This window comes from Scyliorhinus torazame, chromosome 3 (assembly GCF_047496885.1).
Source record: "Scyliorhinus torazame isolate Kashiwa2021f chromosome 3, sScyTor2.1, whole genome shotgun sequence".
Taxonomy (NCBI): Eukaryota; Metazoa; Chordata; class Chondrichthyes; order Carcharhiniformes; family Scyliorhinidae; genus Scyliorhinus; species Scyliorhinus torazame.
Genome location: NC_092709.1, coordinates 378,154,499 through 378,165,659, shown reverse-complemented (window position 1 = coordinate 378,165,659; position 11,161 = coordinate 378,154,499). Strand labels below are relative to the sequence as shown.

Below are 11,161 nucleotides of genomic sequence, written 5' to 3'. Positions count from 1 at the left end.
ACACACACGCACACAGACTGACACAGATACTGACACACACACACAGCACACACACACACACTGACACACACACACACTGACACACACACACTGACACACGCACACAGACTGACACAGATACTGACACACACACTGCACACACACAGATAAACACAGACACACAATTAAAATTGGGACTGTAAAAGTGTCCAGAATGGGATGGATGCAGAGATGTCAGGGCTGTGGGCCTGTCGGAGGATGGGACAGAGAGAGGAGGGAGGACATGGAGAGACTCTGCAGTGTGTGTGTGTGTGTGTGGGGGGGGGGGGGGTATATCGGGGATGTGGGGTGATAGGAGCCCCTCCCCTGCTCTGTGCCGGGGTGAGGAGCCCCTCCCCTGCTCTGTGCCGGGGTGAGGAGCTATTGGATGTAGTACGGTCTGACCACAAACCTGAGTGATGTGACTCCTGAGCTACAAGCAAACAGGAAGAGGGCGGTGGTATTGAGCAATGGGAGGACCGCAGTGGAATTCTTCATGTCCTGAACAAAGGAGATATATCTGTCCTCACACACAATCAGGATCTGGTTCTGATACGCAATGCTATTGTCCTGCCTGGAGGGGGCGGTGGACAGGGTAGCCACTGGGTATGTGTCATAGGGACAGATTACGTTGCTATTCCGGCAGCCTTGGGCGTTTGTGTGGTAATGAGCAGACCAGGACAGTGTGTTGCTGATGTACAATTGGCTCATGTGCCTAGCTGTGTGAAAGAAGGAGCTGGGAGAGGGGTGATAGGGATTATACCCAGTATCGAGCTGCTCTCTATATGGGACCAGAGCTCCGTAGAAAGGCTGGTGGGTGTAGCTGTGGTTGAAGCCCGGTGCAGGGGTGGGTATGTGGAGGAGGGTGCTCCAGTCCGGCGAGGTGTAGATTCTGGGATGGTAGCTAGCTTCAGAGATATTTCTGTAATATTTGAGCTTTTGCACAGGAACGGAATGGAACTCAAAGGCCTCAAGTAGCCTTGTTGTGAAGATACCCTGAAACACCTCGTAAAGATTGGAGTTATATGGAATTGAGACAAGCTGTTCAGGGGACATCATGTGGAACCGAATCTTACTCATTAACAAATCGACCATCTCGGCCCTCTCATTCTCAATTACCCACTGCTCCACAGCCTGGAACAGACGGAACTCATTCTCAATGACAATGTCAGATCTTTGCAGCAGGGCGTCTAGTTCTTCGCCAGCCATCTCGTACCACACCACTGACTTAGTGAACGCTTCGCAGTTCCAAGCAAAATATTTCAGACAGATCTCTTTGAGGAAGGAATCTTCCACCGCCTCGGCGTAATTATAAAGCTCTAACTGGTGCTTGAAAGACTGGTCTTGTGGGAGAAGTTTGTAGAAGAGTTTATCACAGTAATCGCGAATGGCCGTCACCCCGTAATCCGAAGCCAGGTTGTGGATACACTTCACTGAAGACAGGTTGATGTATATTTTCCTCGTGTAAAAGTACCTGAGGAGGAAATGCCAATCAGAAAAGGTGCAGCTGATAATATTACAAATCCCCTCTCACCCCAGTGTAGCCAAAACACAAATAAACACGAGCCCCAATACACAAGCCCTAAACACGAACCCCAAAACACAAACTCCAAAACACGAGCCCACGGGTATCCACGGGTACAAAGCCTCATTGGCGGCATGATAGCACAGTGGTTAGCACTGTTGCTTCACAGCGCCAGAGTCCCAGGTTCGATTCCCAGCTTGGGTCACTGTCTGTGCTGAGTCTGCACGTTCTCCCTGTGTCTGCGTGGGTTTCCTCCGGGTGCTCCGGTTTCCTCCCACAAGTCCCGAAAGACGTGCTGTTAGGTGAATTGGACATTCTGAATTCTCCCTCTGTACCCGAACAGGCGCCGGAGTGTGGCGACACCCGAGCCCCCCCCCCCCGATGCTCCACCCCCAATAGGCCGATCTCCCGATAGCGTGGGGCTTGTGTGCGCTCAGTTTTCGGGGGCCTCACGTAGTGGCTGCGGACTGTGTCCAGCACCACCACAGTCGGGGTGGGGGTGGGGGCAGCCGTTCTGCTGGCCAGGGCATCTTCGGCGGAGGCTGGGGGATCGGCTATCTGGCAGGGACGACCGCCGCACGTCGCCGGCAAATCTTTACCTGCAGGTAAAGTCGGGGGCTTTGCGAGGCGCGCTTGCTACCCCCCCACCGGGCAGAACATCAGTGCGGGGGCGACGCTGACCGTTTGGTCATGAGACCAGACACTTCCTCCGGACATAGCCACTAAATCAGAGAATCACGCCCAACGGTATTATCAATCGCAAAACACAAATCAGCGCAAGCCCAAAAAAACAAGCCCAAAACAGGAATCCCAAAACACAAGCCCCCCAAACACAACTCCCCCAAACACAAGCCCCCCAAACACAAGCCCCCCAAACACAAGCCCCCCAAACACAAGCCCCCCAAACACAAGCCCCCCAAACACAAGCCCCCCAAACACAAGTCCCCCAAACACAAGCCCCCCAAACACAAGCCCCCCAAACACAAGCCCCCCAAACACAAGTCCCCCAAACACAAGCCCCCCAAACACAAGTCCCCCAAACACAAGCCCCCCAAACACAAGTCCCCCAAACACAAGTCCCCCAAACACAAGCCCCCCAAACACAAGCCCCCCAAACACAAGTCCCCCAAACACAAGCCCCCCAAACACAAGCCCCCCAAACACAAGCCCCCCAAACACAAGCCCCCCAAACACAAGCCCCCCAAACACAAGTCCCCCAAACACAAGCCCCCCAAACACAAGCCCCCCAAACACAAGCAGGAGGAAGGCTGTTGTCAGTTGGTTAGAGTGTTAATAGTGATAATGTGGTGGAATCAATCCTGATCCAAGCATTTTCTCCTCCAATTTGGAGAACTCCACAGATCTTTGGGCATTAATGGAATTTGGGGATATGGGGATAGTTGAGGGAGTTGGGTTGAGATATATGACCAGCCATGACAGTGACTGAGAGATTAGGGCTACAGGAGCTGCCAATCCAACACCTGCTTCTATTTCCATAAGACCATAAACATGGGAGCAGAATTAGGCCACTCGGCCCATCGAGTCTGCTCCGCCGTTCAATCATGGCTGATATTTTCTCATCCCCATTCTCCTGCCTTCTCCCCATAACCCCTGAGCCCCTTATTAATCAGGAACCTATCTATCTCTGTCTTAAAGACACTCAGTGATTTGGCCTCCACAGCCTTCTGCGGCAAAGAGTTCCACAGATTCACCACCCTCTGGGGGGAGAAATTCCTCCTCATCTCGGTTTTAAAGGATCGTCCCTTTTCCACAAATCTGAGACACAAAAATACTTCCCCGTGAAGTGGTCACAAGAAAGTTACTTTGTTAAACTCAAGGACTCTTATCGCATCCTCAAGGCTAAACTCAGAATAGGAAATAAGTTCTGGCAATGTCCTGGGAATCAATGACGTAAACACAAAGCCAGGGATATTCAGCTGAAATTCTGAAGTCAACGTTTAAGACAAAGTGCTTTTTGTGATTTTAAAATGCAAATAATTGATCAGTATTTATCTGCAGGAAAATCGCTTCTCGTCCACACACTGGAAGCATTATTCAAATCGAGAGAACAATCAAGTCAGCAGCAATAATCCCTCTCACCTACTGAGTATTTCCGTAACGCCCTCGCGAATGCCTCCGCCTGGCATTCCGACCCCCAGCCAGTCGCCACGCGTGCAAAAGGGTTTCTCACATCACAGCTCCTTTTTTTATAAATCATTTTAAATCTGCGCCCTCTCACTCTTGAACCTTTTACGAGGGGGGAACAGTGTGGTACTATAGGTATTACGGTACCTGATAGGCTGAAGAACCATTGGTGGAAACTGTATGCTTTCTATTGGTCAAGCTGTATGGTAGCTCCGCCCTGCTAGGTGGGGTATAAGAGCCCGTGCCACCCCAGCAGCCTTCATTCTGTACCCGAGCTGCTGGGGGAAACATCCAGCTTATTAAAGCCTTCAGTTGGACGACAACCTCGCTTTAGTGGTCATTGATCGTGCATCAATTTAATAAGCTAGTTTTTTAAGAAGAAAGGATGGAGCTCCGAATCAAGCCGGAGTGTCTGCAACTTAGCCCCCACGCGGCGAACTCAGCGGCAATCTTTAAGCACTGGCTGGCGTGGTTTAAAGGGTATCTCGAGACGGCCAAAAACGCACCCACGGGAGAACAGAAACTGCACGTCCTGCACTCAAGGGTGAGCCCGGAGATTTACACCCTCATACAGGAAGCGGAAGACTTTGATGCAGCAATGGAGCTGCTAAAAGGACATTATATTCGCCCGGTAAACCAGGTCTACGCCCGGCACCTGCTTGCAACAAGGCGTCAAACCCCTGGGGAATCGCTGGAGGAATTCTTCCGTGCACTCCTGGTGTTGGGAAGAAGCTGCGGCTGCCCGCAAGTTTCGGCGAGCGAACACACGGAACTCTTAGTCCGGGTCGCTTTCGTGGCAGGTATGCTATCGTCACATCTCCGCCAGCGCCTGTTAGAAAAGGACACCCTGGGTCTCAGGGAGGCACGGGCCCCTTGCAGGCTCCCTGGACGTGGCCTCCAGGAATGCCCGTGCTTACGTTCCCGACCGCACGGCAGCGCCCTGGGCAGCGTGGAACCCCTCCGCGGCCGACCCCGAGACTTCCCCTATCCCCCCTCCTGCGCTGCAAGGCGGCCTGGCAACCCCGAGGGGCCCCACTGCTACTTTTGCGGGCAGGCCAAGCACCCCCGCCAGCGCTGCCCGGCCCGGGCATCCACCTGCAAGGGATGCGGCAAAAAGGGCCATTTCGTGGGGGTATGTCAGGCCCGTGCGGTTGCCGCGGTCTCCGGTGTCGAATGCGGACAGCAACCACAAACCTCTCCACGGTCCCCGTGCGGCCAGCGGTCACCGCCATCTTCATATTCCAGGGCCACGTGCGGACCCCGGGCGCCGCCATCTTGTCCCGCGGACGCCACGTTTGATGGAAGGGCGCCGCCATTTTGTGCACCCCCAGCCATGTGCGACCAATGGGAGCCGCCATCTTGGATGAACCCCCAGGACCCCAGCTCGGCTGACCACGCACTGCCTGAAGAGAACTCTCAACTGCTGAGATTAGCCTCAGTGACCCTGGATCAGTCCCGGCCTCGAACACTCTCAACAACAACAGCACTAATCAACGGGCACGAGACGTCCTGCTTCATCGACTCTGGGAGCACGGAGAGCTTCATACGCCCCGACACGGTAAGGCGCTGTTCTCTCCTCATCCACCCCGTTAATCAAAAAATCTCCCTGGCCTCCGGTTCCCACTCAGTGGAGGTAAAGGGGTTTTGTGTCGCAAACCTCACGGTCCAGGGAGGGGAGTTTAAAAATTACCGACTCTACGTCCTTCCCCACCTCTGCGCGGCCGCACTCCGAGGTTTAGACTTCCAGTGTAATCTCCAAAGTCTAACTTTCAAATTCGGCGGCCCTATACCCCCCCCCCCCCCCCCCTCACTGTCTGCGGCCTCGCGACCCTCAAGGTCGACCCGCCTTCCCTGTTTGCGAACCCGTCGCCACCAGGAGCAGACGGTACAGTGCCCAGGATCGGGTCTTTATTAGGTCAGAGTTCCAAAGGCTGCTGAGGGAAGGAGTCATCGAAGCGAGCAACAGTCCCTGGAGAGCTCAAGCAGTGGTGGTAAAGGTCGGGGAGAAACATAGGATGGTCATCGACTACAGTCAGACCATCAACAGGTTTACGCAGCTGGACGCGTACCCTCTCCCCCGCATATCCGACCTGGTAAACAGGATCGCGCATTGCAAGGTCTTCTCCACGGTGGATCTCAAGTCCGCCTACCACCAGCTCCCCATCCGCACTAGTGACCGCACAGCAACACGGCAACATGGCGACACCGGGGCACTGAGACACTGGAAAACTGGGGCACTGGGAAACTGGGGCACTGGGAAACTGGGGACTGGGACACTGGGGCACAAGGACACTAGGGCACTGGGACATTGGGGCACTGTGACACTGGGGCACTGGGGCACTGGGACACTGGTCATTGGGAAACTGGGGCACTGGGACACTGGTACATTGGGAAACTGGGGCACTGGGACACTGGTCATTGGGAAACTGGGGCACTGGAAAATGGCGCACTGAGACACTGGGACAGTGGACACTGGAAAACTGGGGCACTGGGAAACTGGGGACTGGGACACTGGGACATTGGTGCACTGGTGCACTAGGACACTGGGCACAAGGACATTGGGGCACTGGGACACTGGGAAACTGGACACTGGGGCACTTGGGTACTGGGTCATGGCACTGGGACACTGGACACTGGGACACTAATACACTGGACACGGGGACACTGGGACACTGGGGTACTGGGGCACGGCACTGGGGCACTGGACATGGGGACACTGGGCACTGGGACACTGGGGCACTGGACATGGGGACACTGGGCACTGGGGCACTGGGACACTGAGACACTGGGACACGGCACTGGGACACTGATACACTGGACATGGGGACACTGGGCACTGGGACACCGGGACACTAGGGCACTGTGACACTGGTCATTGGGAAACTGGGACACTGGGAAACTGGGGCACTGGGAAACTGGGGCACTGGGAAACTGGGGCACTGGGAAACTGGGGCACTGGGACATTGGGACACTGGGACACCGGGGCACTGGTCATTGGGAAACTGGGGCACTGGGAAAATGGGGCACTGAGTCACTGGGACAGTGGACACTGGGCACTGGAAAACTGGGGCACTGGGAAACTGGGGACTGGGACACTGGGGCACTGGGACATTGGGGCACTGGGACATTGGGGCACTGGGACATTGGGGCACTGGGACATTGAGGCACTGGGACATTGAGGCAACAAAGAACAAAGAACAAAGAAATGTACAGCACAGGAACAGGCCCTTCGGCCCTCCAAGCCCGTGCCGACCATGCTGCCCGACTAAACTACAATCTTCTACACTTCCTGGGTCCGTATCCTTCTATTCCCATCCTATTCATATATTTGTCAAGATGCCCCTTAAATGTCCCTATCGTCCCTGCTTCCACTACCTCCTCCGGTAGCGAGTTCCAGGTACCCACTACCCTCTGCGTAAAAAACTTGCCTCGTACATCTACACTAAACCTTGCCCCTCTCACCTTAAACCTATGCCCCCTAGTAATTGACCCCTCTACCCTGGGGAAAAGCCTCTGACTATCCACTCTGTCTATGCCCCTCATAATTTTGTAGACCTCTATCAGGTCGCCCGTCAACCTCCTTCGTTCCAGTGAGAACAAACCGAGTTTATTCAATCGCTCCTCATAGCTTATGCCCTCCATACCAGGCAACATTCTGGTAAATCTCTTCTGCACCCTCTCTAAAGCCTCCACATCCTTCTGGTAGTGTGGCGACCAGAATTGAACACTATACTCCAAGTGTGGCCTAACTAAGGTTCTATACAGCTGCAACATGACTTGCCAATTCTTATACTCAATGCCCCGGCAATGAAGGCAAGCATGCCGTATGCCTTCTTGACTACCTTCTCCACCTGTGTTGCCCCTTTCAATGACCTGTGGACCTGTACTCCTAGATCTCTTTGACTTTCAATACTCTGGAGGGTTCTACCATTCACTGTATATTCCCTACCTGCATTAGACCTTCCAAAATGCATTACCTCACATTTGTCCGGATTAAACTCCATCTGCCATCTCTCCACCCAAGTCTCCAAACAATCTAAATCCTGCTGTATCCTCAGACAGTCCTCATCGCTATCCGCAATTCCACCAACCTTTGTGTCGCCTACAAACTTACTAATCAGACCAGTTACATTTTCCTCCAAATCATTTATATATACTACTAAGAGCAAAGGTCCCAGCACCGATCCCTGTGGAACACCACTGGTCACAGCCCTCCAATTAGAAAAGCATCCCTCCATTGCTACCCTCTGCCTTCTATGGCCTAGCCAGTTCTGTATCCACCTTGCCAGTTCACCCCTGATCTCGTGTGACTTCACCTTTTGTACTAGTCTACCATGAGGGACCTTGTCAAAGGCCTTACTGAAGTCCATATAGACAACATCTACTGCCCTACCTGCATCAATCATCTTAGTGACCTCCTCGAAAAACTCTATCAAGTTAGTGAGACACGACCTCCCCTTCACAAAACCGTGCTGCCTCTCACTAATACGTCCATTTGCTTCCAAATGGGAGTAGATCCTGTCTCGAAGAATTCTCTCCAGTAATTTCCCTACCACTGAAGTAAGGCTCACCGGCCTGTAGTTCCCGGGATTATCCTTGCTACCCTTCTTAAACAGAGGAACAACATTGGCTATTCTCCAGTCCTCCGGGACATCCCCTGAAGACAGCGAGGATCCAAAGATTTCTGTCAAGGCCTCAGCAATTTCCTCTCCAGCCTCCTTCAGTATTCTGGGGTAGATCCCATCAGGCCCCGGGGACTTATCTACCTTAATATTTTTTAAGACACCCAACACCTCGTCTTTTTGGATCACAATGTGACCCAGGCTATCTACACCCCCTTCTCCAGACTCAACATCTACCAATTCCTTCTCTTTGGTGAATACTGATGCAAAGTATTCATTTAGTACCTCGCCCATTTCCTCTGGCTCCACACATAGATTCCCTTGCCTATCCTTCAGTGGGCCAACCCTTTCCCTGGCTACCCTCTTGCTTTTTATGTACGTGTAAAAAGCCTTGGGATTTTCCTTAACCCTATTTGCTAATGACTTTTCGTGACCCCTTCTAGCCCTCCTGACTCCTTGCTTAAGTTCCTTCCTACTTTCCTTATATGCCACACAGGCTTCGTCTGTTCCCAGCCTTTTAGCCCTGACAAATGCCTCCTTTTTCTTTTTGACGAGGCCTACAATATCACTCGTCATCCAAGGTTCGAGGCACTGGGACATTGGGACACTGGGACACTGGGACACCGGGGGCACTGGGACACTGGTCATTGGGAAACTGGGGCACTGGGAAAATGGGGCACTGAGACACTGGGACAGTGGACACTGGAAAACTGGGGCACTGGGAAACTGGGGCCTGGGACACTGGGGCACTGGGACACTGGGACATTGGGGCACTGGGACATTTGTGCACTGGGACAATGGTGCACTGGGACACTGGGCACTGGGATATTGGGGCACTGGGACACTGGGGCACTGGGCACTGGGAAACAGGACACTGGGGCACTGGGAAACTGGGGCTCTTGGGTACTGGGTCATGGCACTGGGACACTGGACACTGGGCACTGGGGCACTGGGGTACTGGGACACTGATACACTGGACACGGGGACACTGGGCACTGGGACACTGGGGCACTGGACATGGGGACACTGGGCACTGGGGCACTGAGACACTGGGACACGGCACTGGGACACTGATACACTGGACATGGGGACACTGGGCACTGGGACACCGGGGCACTGGGGCACTGTGACACTGGTCATTGGGAAACTGGGGCACTGGGAAACTGGGGCACTGGGAAACTTGGGCACTGGGACATTGGGACACTGGGGCACTGGGACACCGGGGCACTGGGACACTGGTCATTGGGAAACTGGGACACTGGGAAACTGGGGCACTGGGGCACTGGGACATTGGGACACTGGGACATTTGGGACACTGGGACATTGAGGCACTGGGACATTGAGGCACTGGGACATTGGGACACTGGGACATTGTGGCACTGGGACACTGGGGCAGTGGGCACTGGGATACTGGAGCACAGGGATACTGGAGCACAGGGCACTGGGGCACAGGGGCACTGGACACTGTGGCACTGGGGCATAGGGCACTGGGAAACCTGGGCACTGGGACACTGGGACACTGGGCACTGGGACACTGGGACACTGGGGCACTGGGACGCTGAGATACTGGGACACTGGTGCTCTGGGCACTGGGGCTCTGGGCACTGGGGCACTGGGACACAGGGCACTGGGACACAGGGCACTGGGACACTGGACACTGGGACACAGGGCACTGGGACACTGGACACTTGGCACTGGGCACTGGGACACTGGACACTGGGACACAGGGCACTGGGACACTGGACACTGGACACTGGGGCACTGGGACACTGGGGCACTGGGACATTGAGATACTGGGACACTGGTGCTCTGGGCACTGAGGCTCTGGGCACTGGGGCTCTGGGCACTGGGACACTGGACACCTGGACACTGGGACACTGGACACCTGGACACTGGACACTGGGGCACTGGGACATTGAGACACTGGGACACTGGTGCTCTGGGCATTGGTGCTCTGGGCACTGGGGCTCTGGGCACTGGGGCACTGCCCAATGACATTAGCCTGTGAATTTTCATCTCAATCATTGTCCACGCTGTGAAGCCCACACATCTGGCCCTGTCCACCTACCTGTGATACACAGAGATTGCTACTGAGCCGCCATGACTGACTGCGAGTGCAAGTTATCCAAACTGTGATTAGATCGACACTGAATGGAGCTCGGCGATGGAGGGGGGGAAGGGGATTGAGTGGGGAAGTGCCGCCTCGAGGCTCGGAAAGGCCTCCTCCTGGCTATGATGGTTGTCTGTCGGAAAGGGGAGATTACAGTCACACTTACAGAGCTGCAATGTACCTGATGAAATCATTGACAAATTTGACACAATCCTTGGACACGATCATACGAAAGATCTTAGTCTGGCTTTTACTGATGAGGTTTCCGTCAGTGTGCATGGCGAAGATCAGGCTGTGTACACAAGACCTCAGCTCAACTTTCCCATTTTCCAAAGCGATCACAGTGATGTTCATATCACAATTACTCCGAGTGATGTATAAGCGATTTAATGAATTGGAAAATTCGGCCGTAAGATCCAGCCTGTAGCCAAAGAAATTCTCAATCCTCCCTGGAAAACAAGACAGTCAGTGACACACGCACAACCACACACACACAACACACACACACACACAAAACACACCACACACACACACACCACACACACACAACACACACACACACACAACACACACACGCAACACACACACACGCAACACACACACACAACACACACACACACACAACACACCACACACACACACCACACACACACAACACACACACACAAAGCACACACACACACAACACACACACACAACGCACAACACACACACACACACACACAAAGCACACACACACAC

The 11,161-nt window shown here is 54.0% G+C and overlaps 1 protein-coding gene across 1 annotated transcript in view; it reads right to left on the bottom strand.

Annotated features, from left to right (window-relative positions):
• Positions 1 to 399: 399 nt before the first annotated feature.
• The window catches only part of LOC140409458 (galectin-3-binding protein-like), a 149,642-nt gene continuing 138,880 nt past the window's right edge, over positions 400 to 11,161 (bottom strand). Inside the window, exons 3-4 of the mRNA XM_072497890.1 lie at positions 10,587 to 10,869; positions 400 to 1,492 (exon numbers count right to left, since the gene is read on the bottom strand). Of these exons, the coding sequence (XP_072353991.1) occupies positions 400 to 1,492; positions 10,587 to 10,869 (1,376 nt within the window). The remainder of the gene's footprint in view (positions 1,493 to 10,586; positions 10,870 to 11,161) is intronic.